Source organism: Lynx canadensis, chromosome X, assembly GCF_007474595.2.
Source record: "Lynx canadensis isolate LIC74 chromosome X, mLynCan4.pri.v2, whole genome shotgun sequence".
Classification (NCBI taxonomy): domain Eukaryota; kingdom Metazoa; phylum Chordata; class Mammalia; order Carnivora; family Felidae; genus Lynx; species Lynx canadensis.
Window position 1 is genome coordinate 108,454,528 of NC_044321.2, and position 15,596 is coordinate 108,470,123.

Genomic DNA, 15,596 nt, shown 5'->3' on the forward strand with positions numbered 1-15,596 from the left:
ATTGGAAGCAGGCTCCAGGCTGTCCGCACAGAGCCTGACACTGGGCTCGAACTCACAAACCATGAGATCATGACCTGAGCCGTGACCTGAGCCAAAGTCCGATGGTTATGGACTGAGCTACCCAGGGGCCCCTGAACTTTTTTTGGAGCAAGGGCTATGCTATGCACTCTTGCGTTATTTTGTTTAATCCTCGCCATGCCCTGTGATGGAGATATTAGCCTCATTTGACATATAAGGAAACTGAGGCACACTGAGGTCAAGGATTCTGCCCAAGGTATAAACTTGGGATTTAAACTCAGATCTTTCTCAATCCAAAGGCCATATGTACCTTTTCCATTATAGTCTGTTTTCTTTCCATGATAGATAGGGAAGGCAGAGAAACTTGGACAGTATGGTGTTCACACACTCATACATTCTAAAATTATAACTGCTACTATTTCTTGAGCACCTACTATGAGGCGAGTACCATGCTAGGTACTTTACATAAATTGTCTTTACAATTCTCATAACCCTTCATAGCAAGAATTATTATTCTCAGTTTTTAGATGAAGAGACTGAGGCTCAGAGAAATTCAATGACTTGACCAGTTTCACAAATCTCTTACCATCACCTATCTCTCGGCAGCCTTAACAGGGGCCACCAACTGTGTGCCAGGCACTATGGTGGGTTCTGGAGTCGTACGAACGCTAGGAATGAACAACTGTTGTTTGCTTACCTGACCTATTTGAGAGTAGGGTAAGATTCCTGTCCCCAGTTCCATACAGGGACTTGTGGAGGCAAAAATAAAGATCAGTAATGGTGACAGTTCGCATTTACTGATTATGCAACGTCCTAGGTACTGTACCACACACACACACACACACACACACACACACACACACACACACACAGGGATACCATGTCTAATTCTCACAACGATCCTGTTAATACCCTCATTTAACTGAGACGAAAAGAGAGGCTCAGTCAGTCTGATTTGCACAAGGTCACAGAGCAGTCAGGTGTCCCCCGTCCGATTTGCACCCTGACCTGCTGACTCTAGGGCTCTTGGTCTCAACTCTCACACCCAGTTAAAGATGTTTGGTAGAATTAGTAAAACGGAATCCGCAATGCAGTCCAGAGTCTAGGGAAGGGGGCGCCGGGCGACAGAAGCACGTGGTGACGGCAAGCCGAAAAGCCGGCGCCCAGTTTAGGGGCACTAGGAAGAAACCGGGCGGAGGCAGGTGTGGGGAGCCAGGAGCCCTCAGGCTGGGAGACCCAGGGAAAGCTGGACGGAGGCTGCGCACCAGGAGTCTCCGCTCCTTCCGGAGGAAAATTCCCACCTCCGGCGCGTGGAAACCCGCAGGCGCCGGCAGAGGCGCCCGGGCGGTCTGTGGGCGGAGCCTCGGGGGCGGGCGGGGCCGGTTTTGCCTTCGCTCCGGCGGCGGCGGCGGCGGCGGCGGCGGCGGCGGCGGCCTAGAGTGCACGAGCGAGCGGCTCTTTCCGCTCTCCCGCGCGTCGCCGCCTTCTGCGGAGCCTCCGCCTCCTCCTCTGTGGCGCCTCCGGCTTCCTCCTCCTCCGGCTGCCCTCAGCGCGCGCGCCCATCGGCTCCGTTATGGCGACCCGCAGCCCCAGCGTCGTGGTGAGCGGCTCGGCCCGCGGCACCTGAGGCTCGCGGCCCGCAGTGCGGGCGCCGGCCGGTGTGGCCCGGGGAAGCCCGGAGGGGCGGGGGGCGACCGCCGCGTCCCGGCTCGGGCTTTACGTCACACGGGGTGGCGTGGGGGATGCGTGGCGAGGTGCGGGGTGGGTGCCTCGGGACAGCCCCGGGGAGGGGGGCTGCGTGTGGCAGGGAAGGGTGGGGATGGCGCTTTGGCGGACTCGTGCGGCCGGGGAGGGCCCGCGGGCCAGTTCGGGAAGGATCCGGCGCGCCGCGGGTGGGGGCTTTGTCCGGAGAGGCCCTTCTCTAAACTGGGGGTATGCCGCTGAGGTCCTCGGGGCCCCTGTAATAGAGGGCGCAGGCACGGGAGCGGCCACGTGGGAGGGCATGCGGGGACTGGTACTTGCACCTAGTTCCGCAAATGCCATAATGACCGTGCGAATGCGCATTGCCTGCCTGAACCCTCACAGCAGCCTTGGTAGCGGTAACCATGCCCGCGTTTTTACACACGAGGAAAATAGTGACACGGTATTAGGTAATTTTCTCTCCGCCCAGAGGGAGCTAGGCCTCGAATTCAGGTGTGCCTCGATCCGGATCCTACGTTCTTTGATGCTGCGGGGACAAAAAGTGCGAATCTGGTCCTTACCTTCAAGGACATTCGTACCATCACCAGCCTCTGTATCCTGTCTCCAACCTCATTGGTTCTTTTTGTTTCTGGAACAAGCCAAGCTGCACCCCCCCACTCCCCCCCCCCCGCCTTTCCGATCATGCTTGCTAAAACGGCCAACACCCCTCCCAATAGTTACATGCCTCAGTCTGCATCATCGTCATCATTATATTTTAGCAGTTGCCTGATTACCTGTTGATTGTCTCTCCCACTAAAACAGAAGCTTTGTAAGGCCAGGAATCGCCACCATAACCACAGCATATAGGACAGTGCCTGGCATGTAAGAAATTCTCAATAATGGTTTGTTGAGTGAATAATTAACCACTTGAGCCCCCCAAAAGGAAGGATTCTATTGATATTGGGAACGATGGCTTAAGGTAAAGGGCAGAGTTCTTCGTGGAGTCTGGCCTGGAATCCTGCTTGCTTGGGCTGTTTACTAGCTGTGTGGCCTTGGGTAACTTACTTCCCTTTTCTGGGCTTAAGTGTCCCTAATGTATAACTGAGATACTAGCTACCTCTGGGTGTTACTGAAATATTGTAAGACTGTCTGCTTAAACAACCTTTCCGTGGTCCTTGACTGGGAATAGTAATAATAGCTATCATCGTGTTTACCTACATAGTCCTGTTTACTCCTTGAAACAACTGTAACAATAGCAAGATTATTACCATTTTACAGAGGAGGAATCTTTGGAGCCTCAGAGAAGTTAAGTAATTTTACTTCTTGCCATACCCACGTCACATAGTTGCAAAGAGAAACTCCGACTCAAGCCTAGGTTTCTCTCAAGAAACCATGCCCTTAAGTGGTATGCTTATTGTATACTGTTGTAGGTACTCAAAAAATGGTGGGGGCTTTTGTGTTTACTCAGTTGCTGAGGAAGTTAGATGTTTTTAGCTTTGGGGTGTGATGCCTGCCCCAGCATACAGTGAATTATTATTGCCAGAACTAGCTATTGTTAGTTTCATTTGAACGTTAAGATCTTCGTTGTGTTTTTGGTTTGCAAAGTACTGTTCTTTTTTTATTCCCTTGCCAAAAATTGCACGTTAGTAATAACAGGCACTTGTATAGTGTTTAGTATGTTCTGGTTTCTGTTCTAAGCTCTTTACATATATTAACTGATTTGATATTTTTAAATTTAAAAATAAATTTATGTGGCTCAGAGAGGTTAAGTAACTTATCCAAGATCACCCAGCAATGCTAGGATTTGAATCTGACTTATCTGGACCCAGAGTCTGCTCTTAACCTCCATTTTTTAATGTTTATTTTTGAGAGAGAGAGCAGGGGAGGGGCAGAGAGAGGGGGAGACAGAATCCGAAGCAGGCTTCGTGCTACCCGTGCAAAGCCCGACATGGGGCTCAAACCCAAGAACCGTCAGATATGACCTGAGCCAAAGCCAGACGCTCAACTGACTGAGCCACCCAGGTGCCTTTTAACATCTCCATTTTAGAAAAATGTTTTATTATTTATTTTTGAGAGAGAGTGGGGGGAAGGGCAGAGAGAGGGAGAGAGGATCCCCAGCAGGTTCCACACTGACAGCACCGAGCCCAGTATGGGGCTCGAACTCACCAACCATGAGATCATAACCCAAGCCAAAGCCAAGAATCACATGCTTAACCGACTGGGCCACCCAGGTGCCCCCACATATTTTAAGATTTTTTTTTATTTTTGAGAGAGAGCGTGAGTGGGGGAGGAGCAGAGAAAGAGGGAGAAAGAGGATCGAAAGCAGGCTCTGCACTGACAGCAGCGAGCCCGACATGGGGCTCCATCCCACGAACCATGAGATCGTGACCCGAGCCAAAGTTGGACACTCAACCAAGTGAGCCACTCACGTGTCCCATTTCCCCAAATGTTTTCGGGTTGGGCTCTTCCCAGAGCCATCCAGAACCTTCTTTGTGATCTTCTTTAGCCATTTTATGTCCGGTTCTTGTTATGGACTGAACATTTGTATCTCCAGTAATAGCCAACAGATAAATATGTTGAAGCCCCAACTGCCCACTGTGTGGTATTTGGAGATGGGGCCCTTTGTGGAGTAATTAGGATTACTAATAAGGTCATGAGATTGGGGTCCTGGTCTTTTAAGAAAAGACACCAAGGAGCTCCCTTCCCCACCCTCCACTGTGCACATAGCTAGGAGAAAGCAGCTGCCTACAAACCTAGAGAGGAGGCCTCGGAATGAAACCTGTTTTGCTGGCATCTTGATCTTGGACTTCCCAGCTTCCAGAACTGCAAGAGATAAATTATTGTTGTTTAAGCCACCCAGCTGGTGGGATTTTGCTAGGGCAGCTCCAGCAGACTAAGACAGTTGTTTTAGAAAGTGTCGGTAATCACCACATGCTTAGACATGCCACACCAAGTCACCAATAAAACAGATGTGGTTTACATTCATTTCGAAGTGTGACTTACATTCATAATCAACTATTGCCTGGTTGATTTAGAAAACTGTGCTAATTCAGTATTAGAGACATGCCAGTGTACTTGACTCTGTTTACAACCAGGCAACAGACTACTTGAAGCTCGGTAGGCTGTAGGGGGAGTCATTGGTGCTGGGTTCCAGGTTTATCTTTAGTGCATGTATAACCGCTGTTGATAATCACAAATTTGTGGGCTGGTCAAATTAGATTCAAGTACAAATGACAAGCTTTATTGTGCTGTATAGTTGTATGTATGTTTTTTCTACTAGATTATGTATAAGCTCTTTGAGGGCTCTCAGTTTAAAATCATCTTTGTATGCTCCCTACAAAATTTACTGCACAGTGCCTTACCAAAGTGAATGCTAAATGCATTTTTATGTAATTTAATATATTGCAATCCCTTCCTGTCAAAGCAGCCACTGGATTGTTAACTAATCCAAATCAGATGAGGTTAATATCAGATATTAATATCAAATCAGACAAATAAGGGCTAATAAGATTAAAGGCCACCGAGTATATTTCTATCTAGCTCTTGTGGAGATTGGAGTTATTGGACCCATTTAATATGAAGTTTTGGTGTTTTGCATGATTAAGAACAAGTTCCTGGGGGCACCTGGATGGGTTAGTCAGTTGAGTGTCTGTCTGACTTGATTTTGGCTCAAGTTGTGATCTCAGGGTCGTGGGATTGAGCCCCCCCATCGAGCTCCACACTGAGTGTGGAGCCTGCTTCAGATTCTCTCTCTCTCTCTCTCTCTCTCTCTCTGTCTCTCTGTCTCTCTCTCTTTCTCTCTCTCTCTCTCTCTTTGTCTCTCTCTCTGTCTCTCTCTCTGTCTCTTTCTTTCTTTCTCTCTTTCCCTTTGCCCCTTTCCTTCCCTCTAAAATAAGTAAAATGAAAAAAAAAAAAGACCATGTTCGTGTTCATTGAATTATATCTTATTTCTTATCATTGGTCCAGGTGCACGTGAGGCTTCTGAGAGTTTGAGTACTCTCTAAATTCCCAGCATGCATCACCTATATCTTTTTCATAGTGGTTTAACACTGTCTTATGGTTATTCATATGCATGTCATGTCTTCTATACTGTAAGCTCTTTGAGGGTAGGTATGTCAAATTTATCTAATCCTGTCTAGTATGTACAACACAGTAGGTTCTCAATAAATATGTGAGTATTAGTAATAATACAGGTTCTGGATAAGGTCCTCACCATTTTAAAATTAGTATTCTAATATTTGGTCATTATATATGGATTTGAAAGACTTGGACTTTACATGTAAAAATTGGGAAAAGTTGATGTTGGTGCCTTGTCATCATTTAAATAAATTGCTCCGTATTTAACTTTATATTTGAAATATCTACAAGTAGACATAATAGTATAACAGACCATCATATACCCATTGCCCAGTTCTGACAACAAACTATCTACCTATGGCCAATAATATATTTCTTAAATTAGGACCTCCATCAATATACCCCTTTTATTTATAGTTAATTTTAATAGAGTTGTGAATTCATGCCTAAAGTCCCTCAAGTGATACAAGTTTTAAGATTTTTTTTGTTTCTGCCTTTTGGAAAGGGTTATATTTTAACATGTTTTTTATGCTTGAAAGCACAAATCAACCCTTTTTAAAAATGGTACTGTTTTTTTTTAAATTTTAATTCCAGTATAATTAGTGTAGTGTGATATTAGTTTCAGGTGTATAATATAGTCATTCAACAGTTCTGTACATTACTCAGTACTCATCACAGTAAGTGTACTCTTAATCCCCATCCCCTGTTTAACCCATCTCCCTCCTACCCGCCTCCCCTCTGGTAACCATCTGCTTGTTCTCTATAGTTAAGAGTCCCTTTCTTGGTTTGTCTTTTTTTCTCCCTTATTCGTTGTTTTTCTTAAATTCCACATATGAGTGAAATCATATGATATTTGTCTTTCTCTGACTGACTTATTTTACTTAGCATTATACTCTCTAGCTCCATCCGTGTTGTTGCAAATGGCAAGATTTCATTCTTTTTTTATGGCTGAATAATAGTCCGTTGTATGTATGTATGTGTGTGTGTGTGTGTGTATATATATATATATATATATATATATATATATATATATTATGCATTCATCAATCGATGGGCACTTGGGCTGCTTCCATCATTTGGCTATTGTAAATAATACTGTAGTAAACATAGGGGTGCATGTATCCCTTTGAATTAGTGTTTTGTTTTGTTGTTTGGTAAATACCCAGTAGTGTGATTCCTAGATCGTAGGGTAGTTCTATTTTTAACTTTCTGAGGTATCTGCATACTGTTTTCTACAGTGGCTGCATGAGTTTGCATTCCCACCAACAGTACAAGAGGGTTCCCCTTCCTCCATATCCTAGCCATCACCTGTTGTTTCTTGTGTTATTGATGTTAGCCATTCTGACAGGTGTGAGGTGATATCTTACTGTAATTTTGATTTGCATTTCCCTGATGATGAGTAATGTTGAGCATCTTTTCAAATGTGTCTGTTGGCCATCTGTATGTCTTCTTTGGAGAAATGTCTGTTCATGTCTTCTCATTTTTTACAAGTTTCTTTATTTTGAGAGAGAGCACAAGTAGGGGAGGGGCAGAGAGAGAATCCCAAGCAGGCTCTGCACTGTTAGTGCAGAGCCTGATACAAGGCTCGAACTCACAAACTGTGAGATCATGACCTGAGCTGAAGTTGGATACTTAACCAACTGAGCCACCCAGGGGCCCCTTCTGCTCATTTTTTAATTGGATTATTTGTCTTTTGGGTGTTATGTCAGTTCTTTATACATTTTGGATAGTGACCCTTTTTTGGATATGCCATTTGCAAATATCTTCTCCCATTCAGTAGACTGTCTTCTAGTTTTATTGATTGTCTCCTTTGCTGAACAGAAGCTTTTTATTTTGATAAACTTGAATAGTTTATCTTTATTTCCCTTGCCTCAAGGAGACCTATCTAGAAAGAAGTTGCTACTGCTGATGTCAGAAAAATTACTGCCTGTGCTCTCTTCTAGGATTTTTATGGTTTCAGGTCCCACATTTAGGTCTTTAATCCAATTTGAGTTTATTTTTGTGTATGGTGTAGGAAAGTAGTCCAGTTTCATTCTTTTGCATGTGGCTGTCCAGTTTTCCTAACACCATTTTTTGAAGAGACTTTTTCCCATTGCATATTCTTTCCTGCTTTGTTGAAGATTAATTGACTATACAATCGTGGGTTTGTTTCTGGGCTTTCTATCCTGTTCTATTGATCTAGGTGTCTATTTTTGTGCCAGTATCATACTATTTTGATTACTACAACTTTGTAGTGTAACTTGAAATCTGGAATTATAATACTTCCAAGCTTTGCTTTTCTTTTTCAAGATTTTTTTTTTTTTTTTGGCTATTCAGGGTCTTTTGTGGTTCCATATGAATTTTAGGATTATTTGCTCTAGTTCTGTGAAAAATGCTGTTGGTATTTTGATAGAGATTGCATTAAACATGTAGGTTGCTTTGGGTAGTATGGACATTTTAACAATATCTGTTCTTCCAATCCATGAGCATGGAATATCTTTCCATTTGTTCATGTTGTCTTCAATTTCTTTTATCAGTGTTTTATGGTTTTCAGAGTACAGATCTTTTCACCTCCTTGGTTAAGTTTATTCCTAGGTGTTTTATTATTTTTGGTGCAGTTGTAAATGGGATTGCTTTCTTAGTGTCTCTTTCTGTTACTTCATCATTAGTGTATAAAAATGCAATGGATTTCTCTACATTGATTTTGTATCCTGCGACCTTACTGAAGTTCTAGTTGTTTTTCCAGTAGAGTCTTTAGGGTTTTCTACATATAGTATCATGTCATCTCCAAATAGTGTAAGTTTTACTTCTTCCTTACCAATTTGAATCCTTTTATTCCATTTTTCTTGTCTGATTGCTGTGGCTAGGACTTCCAGTACTGTGTTGAATAAAAGTGGTGAGAGTGGACATCCTTGTCTTTTTCCTGACCTTGGGGAAAAGCTCTCAGTTTTTCACCATGAGTATGATTTTAGCTGTGGGTTTTTTTTTTAATGTTTATTTATTTTTGAGAAAGAGAGCGAGCGCGCACGAGCATGAGCAGGGGAGGGGCAGAGAGAGAGGGAGACACAGAATCTGAATCAGGCTCCAGGCTCTGAGCTGTCAGCACAGAGTCTGACACGGGACTCGAACTCAGAAACGGTGAGATCATGACCTGAGCTGAAGTCAGATGCTTAACCAACTGAGCCACCAAGGCGCCCCAGCTGTGGGTTTTTCATATATGGTATTTATTATGTTGATGTATGTTCCCTCTAAAACTACTTTGTTGACAGTTTTATCAAGAATGGATGTTGTACTTTGTCATATGCTTTTTCTGCATCTATTGAAACGATCATATGGTTTTTATCCTTTTTCTTACTAATGTGATGTATTACATTGATTTGCAAATATTGAACCACCCTTGCATCCCAGAAATCAGTCCCACTTGATCGTGGTGAATGATTTTTTTAATGTATTGTTGGATTTGGTTTGCTAATATTTTGTTGAGGATTTTTCCATCTGTGTTCATCAGAGATATTGGCCTGTAGTTCTCTTTTTTTGTAGTGTCTTTATCTGGTTTTGGTATCAGGGTAATGCAGACCTCATGGAAGCAATTCGGGTTTTCTTTCCTCTTCTGTTTTTTGGAATAGTTTGAGAAAAATGGGTATTAATTCTTCTTTACATGTTTGATAGAATTTACCTGTGAAGGCGTCTGGTCCTGAACTTCTGTTTGTTGGGAGTTTTTTCATTAGTGATTCAATTTCATTGCTGGTAATTGGTCTCTTCAAATTTTCTATTTCCTGATTCAGTTTTAGGAGGTTATATGTTGCTAGAAATTTATCCACTTCTTCTAGGATGTCCAGTTTGTTGGCATGTAATTTTTTGTAATATTCTCATATAATCACAAATCAACCCTTTGACATTAAATGTGATTTATAAATCTAATAGTATTGATTGAAAATAGAAACTTTTGAATTAGAAATTAATTTGGTATTTTGACAGAGGTAGAATTCCTGTTTTGGTGTGCATCCCAGCTGTTCTGTCTATATTAGACTGCATGTCTAGGATGAACTCTGGGCAGAATTCACATTGGCTTTGATTGAAACAAATCAGACTCATGAAGTTCTTAGGCTGCCTGCAAAACCTATAGCCAGGCACTGAGCCATTTTCACAGAAGCTATAGGCTTTATAAATGTTGCATGTTTCAAAGAGTCCTGGGTGGGTCCTGGTTTATGCTTGTGCGGAGCAGTGAGTAAGTTGGTAGAAGTGGTGAGTAACCTTCAGGGAAGCCAGTTTGGTTTTCTGGATCTTCTTAGTGTTAAAGCAGTATGAAGTGGTACATTTTCATTCTTGTCAGGTAATAGCAGATATATTCTGAGCCAGACTTGAATGTTTATCCTCTCATCTTGTAGGATCTAGCAAGGTCTGTCTTTTCCCAAAACTTGAACTGAGTTTCAGTTTATAAAATTTAGAAAAGTAATATTTGCTTGTTAAAAAGTATTTTAGAAATGTTCCTATAGGGGACACAAATGTCCCATTTCCATTCTTTTTGTAGTGAAAGTGTTCTGAAATACACATGATGTGAATGTTTAGCAGACACATTAGTACTTTATGCCAGATCTTAAGATCTGGCATCATCTTTTTTCCCCAAAAATATAATTTTTCTTGCTGTGTATGAAAGTAATATGTGTTGGTTTAAAAACAAGTTAGTACTGACTTCCTACCACCCTCAAACTGGCTGCCGAGCGAGTGCCTGGGCACTACATGCCACAGGGCCGTGCCTGTGTTCATGTCCTGGTCCACCTACCTGAATCACTGCCAGCTTCCTGGCCATGTGCATAGGTGGAAATGGTGTGAAGGTAACACCAGCTGGATAAAACAATACCTAAAATTCCACCCAAGTCTGGAGAACTCAAAACTGACCTTTTGGGACAGAAAAAGTAACACGAACCTCAGATTTTTCAGAATATAATTATGAATTCTGTGAATAATATTATAAATCTTAAGTATGTATTTTTAAAATTTATTGAAAGCCTAGCTACCTGTCCTTAAGCATCTAACATAGTGCTGACGGAAAGGTGTTCAATAGATGTTTGCTGATACTTTGAGATTTAATTATGGTTTGACCAGTATTTCTTGAAAACTGCCAAAGCTCTTATCATCATCTTCTTGAATGTGATTTGGAAGATATTTAGTCTTGAATATCATGTGAAGTAGAGTATTATAACTGGTTTATTTCTTTGAATTTTAAATATAATGATGAGTAGGAATTATAAATCACCTATGATTAAAAAAAAAAAAAAGTGAAATTGACAATGAAAAAAAAGGCCAGGTCAATATTAAAGTGTGCAGCTCAGCGAGTTCCCCCTTCTTGTAGTTGACCACTGTTTGGTATATTCTTTCATGCCCACCCTTTCTTCCTTCTTCCACTCCTTCCTTTCCTCCTTTGTTCCCTCTCCCTTCCCCTCCTCACTTCTTTTTTATTTTTTGGGATTACAATTTTTGTTTGTAGATTTTACTTTCATACATCTTTCAGAATTCCTGTACTTTTTATATGTGTGTAAAAAAAACACATAATGCCACAAATAATTTAAAAGAAAGACTACTGAATTTTTTTAAAAAGCAGTATATACTCAATGAAGGAAATTTGCAATATATAGTATAAAGAACTAAGTAAAATCACTATAACTCTCTTCCCCGAGATAATAGCTGTTATGATTTTATTATATTTTTTCTGTATAGGTACATGTATAATATTTATAAAACTATAATCATAGTACATTTTACCACCACAGGTACCACATCATCGGTTTTGTTCAATAGTTTGTATGCCAGCTATTGGGCATACGAAGACAGCCAAATATGGTTCTACTCAAGCAATCGTGGAGTATCTGCTAGGAAGGCACCTCATGGATTGATTATAACAATCTCAGACTTCTAAGAGTTTGGGTTTTTCAGAAATCACTTAGCTTTCTTGGTGATTTTTTTTTTCCCCTACTCTGAGGTGAGAGAGGCTGTTTGTATTTGGGGTAGGAAACAACAGCTTTTGTTCTGTGTGATTTTTTTAACTTGTTAGACTACAGTGTATGAAAATTTTTTTCTACAGTGTTACTAAAATCGTTTTTACTAAAATTTCAAACATACTCAAAAGTGGAGAGAATAGTATACTGAATCCCCATATGCTCATCAGCCGTGTTTAAAATGTTATCAAGATTTTGCTACATTTGTCTTAACTCTTTAAAGTTTTTCGTTTCCTCTTTGTGGAGCTAAAGGAAATTTCATACATGTCATTTTACTGATACAATCTTAACTATTCATCTCTAAAGCATACAGTTCATTTCTTATATAACTATAATTCATTGTCATACCTACAGAGTTACAGAAAATTCTTGATGTCTCATACCTAAATTTCTCTTTTTTTTGTTTTTATTTTTATTTAAAAAAAAATTTTTTTTACATTTATTTATTTTTGAGAAACAGAGTGAGACAAAGCATGAGCGGGGGAGGGGCAGAGAGAAGGAGACACAGAATCCAAAGCAGGCTCCAGCCTCTGAGTATGTGGTCAGCACAGAGCCTGATGCGTGGCTTGAACCCACGAACTGTGAGATCATGACCTGAGCCGAAGTCAGACACCCAACCGACTGAGCCACCCAGGCGCCCCTAAATTTCTCTCATAGGCTAAGGTTTTTTTAACATCTAAATTCAGTCGTGTAATGCTGTCACTGAAACAGTCATATTTCTTTTTCAGATTAGTGATGATGAACCAGGCTATGACCTAGATTTATTTTGTATACCTCATCATTACGCTGAGGATTTGGAAAAGGTGTTTATTCCTCATGGACTAATTATGGACAGGTTAGTAAGATCTTAAATTGAAGTTTTTGGTTTTTTTCTTAATTTCTATTTCTGTTTTTTCTCAATTTTCTATTAATTTCAAGTGTCAGCAACTGTTTTAAGGCATTGATGTTTGAACATAAACTAGGCCAGCTTGTCGAATAATAGAGGTTTTCTGTTTTAGAGCCCTCTTTACAAAAAAGTTGGGGGGAGAGCTAATTACCCAGTGTAAGTCATGGTATACTGGGAATCTGTAGGGAGTAGAATAAAGTAAACATTGAAGGGACATTGGAGGAATGAACTCTAGTAACAGTCTTTGATTGCTCAGCCTTGAACAGGATAATGGGCTGGGGCTAAATCACAGGAGGGGAAGGTAATATTTTGACTATTATGCACGTCTAGCTTGAAAAGTTCCCCTTAAATGAATTGCAGTGAGAGACCTTACTTGGTATTTAAATGCTTGCCTTGTGTGGCTATTTTGTTTTTGACTTTAAGGTTATAGTATCAATATATAGCTGTTGTAAAATATTCTAAGGATTGAGGCTTTAAATGAGTAGAGTTCTTCTCAGCCTCCTGCATAGTCCTTCGTACACACTGGCTATGCACATATGCTGTATGCAAATATATGTACAGTAACTCTTGAACAATGTGGGGGTTAGGGATGCCACCATCTGCACAGTCAAAATCTGTGTATCACTTCTGACTCCCCTTAAAACTTAACTATTAATAGCCTACTGTTGACCGGAAGTCTCACTGATAACATATAGTTGATGAACACATATTTTGTATATGTGTTATATACTGTATTCTTACAATAAAGTAAGCTGGAGAAAATATGTCATTAATAAAATCATAAGGAAGAGAAAATATATTTATAGTATGATATTTATAACAAAATCCATGTATAAGTGGACTTGTGTGTGCAGTTCAAACCTGTGTTGTCTAAGAGCCAACTGCGTATATTTTAACACATAGGCATGTTTTCATATTAGTATATTTAGAGCTTTCTCCTATATTTTGAAGGTGGTACTGTCATACAGGTCTGAAATTTATCGGGCACTGTTTCATACTAGTATGGTTAGAGCTATCCTATATTTTGAAGGTTGCATAACATTCCATTTTCTGACTGTACCATAATTGATTTAAGCAGTCCTTTATTGATGGACATGCAAGGCATCACCATTATTTTACAGACCATACTAGAAGGGAACATCCTCTTATACACATTTGGTCACTTGCTTCAGCTTTATCCATGGGGAAAATCTGGGTCAAGGGGAAGGTATTTATTGAATGCTTCTGATACTGCCAGATTATGCTCCAAAACGTTGTTTTAATTTATACTCACAGTGGTATACGACAGTGCTCTTTTTCACAGTCTCTTACAATATTGCCTATTATCAGGGAAATCTCATTTAATCAGAATTTGCCATTCTGATAGGTGACAATGGTATTTTAAATTGCATTTTAAATATTTATTTTTTTAATGTTTGTTTATTTATTTTGAGAGAGAGAACAAGTGGGGGAGAAGCAGAGAGAGAGGGAGAGAGAATCCCAAGCAGGCTCTGCGATGTCAGCTCAGAACCTGATGCAGGGGTCGAACCCATGAACCGTGAGATCATGACTTGAGCTGAGACCAAGAGTCGGACACTTAATCGGCTGAGCCACGCAGGCGCCCCTTAAATATTTATGATAGATGTTACAGTATAACTGTGTTTTGAAGTTTATCTTTACTTTATAAAGCAAGGGTATACTTCATGGGGGGCAAAGGATGTGTTTGGTGGAAGTTTAATGCCTAAAGGGGATGTTTGTTATAAAGCTAAATATATTTCTATTATATTGTAAATTAATTTCTGTTAAATTCCTGATACTTCTCTAGGACCGAGCGTCTTGCCCGAGACGTGTTGAAGGAGATGGGTGGCCATCACATCGTAGCCCTCTGTGTGCTCAAGGGGGGCTATAAATTCTTTGCTGACCTGCTGGATTATATCAAAGCACTGAACAGAAATAGTGATGGATCCATTCCTATGACTGTAGATTTCATCAGACTGAAGAGCTACTGTGTAAGTATATTTAATATATGCTTATAAAAACCTCGGTAACTGTACGTTTTTCTGTGTGTGTTTGAAAGTCTACAAACCATACTCACATGTTCATTGCACTTGGTTACAGTGACATTTTCTAATCTATTCACTACTATTTTGTATACAAGTGAATATTGTCTTTTTCAAACTAGTCACCTTAGACTAGTCACTTTTCTTAAAGGATTTTTGATCTGGTTTTGTTTTTCTGGTTTTTTAAAGACCACTTTTGGGAGTTGCTGTTGGGACCTGGAGTTATATTTTTGACTATACTTAGTGTTGGCAGATCTCTTCTCTTCTCTAGAGCTAGATTGGTTTTCCAGGGAGTTGAAAGTCAGTTTGCAGCTGATAAATAAGGTGGGCCAACAGTTGTTTCCTAGAAAGCACATGTGGAGTGAAAGCACCGGCCCACTGAAGAAACCACTTTGGATTCAGTTACTCTGCCGGTGTCACGGGATCTCAAATGTCTGAGAATATTGACACAATAACCATTATTGACACTGTCAGATGAGCCAGAGTCCGTGTGATCTTTACATGTGAATTTCATCCTCCATAATTTCTTTGAGTATGTGAATGTGTGATTTTTGTTAGTTCATAGTGTTGTTTGTGTCTGGTTGCCTGTGGGCGCTGTAGTTCCTGCGGGTTACTATTTTCCTTACAAGTGGGGTTTCTCCTAGCTTCTTCAAAGATTAGAATAAATGTCTGGTCTTTGTTGTTTCATGAATCTGTGTTGTGCATCTTTGTAGAAACTAGCCTTATGTTTATATTTTCATTGAGAATAAGGCTGCTTACATTTAACTTTCAACCTTCATTCTCCCAGTTAATCATCTATTTGACCCAAGTTTTTTGACCTTTTCCACATTTTCATCAGTCCTGTGGGTGATTGGAGAACGATTTAAGACATTTTCCCTATCCCCCGAAAACCCTTTGTGCTCATACACCATGACATTCCTT

General features: G+C 40.7%; 1 protein-coding gene across 2 annotated transcripts in view; it reads left to right on the forward strand.

Annotated features, from left to right (window-relative positions):
* Positions 1–243: 243 nt before the first annotated feature.
* Positions 244–15,596, forward strand: part of HPRT1 (hypoxanthine phosphoribosyltransferase 1) — a 36,677-nt gene continuing 21,324 nt past the window's right edge. Inside the window, exons 1-4 of one of the 2 annotated variants that reach the window (XM_030305510.1) lie at positions 244–255; positions 794–798; positions 12,479–12,585; positions 14,441–14,624. In XM_030305510.1, the coding sequence (XP_030161370.1) occupies positions 796–798; positions 12,479–12,585; positions 14,441–14,624 (294 nt within the window). In that variant the 5' untranslated portion in view covers positions 244–255; positions 794–795. Of the gene's footprint in view, positions 256–793; positions 799–1,457; positions 1,619–12,478; positions 12,586–14,440; positions 14,625–15,596 lie in introns of those variants that run through there. The other variant, XM_030305511.1, reaches the window with a different exon arrangement.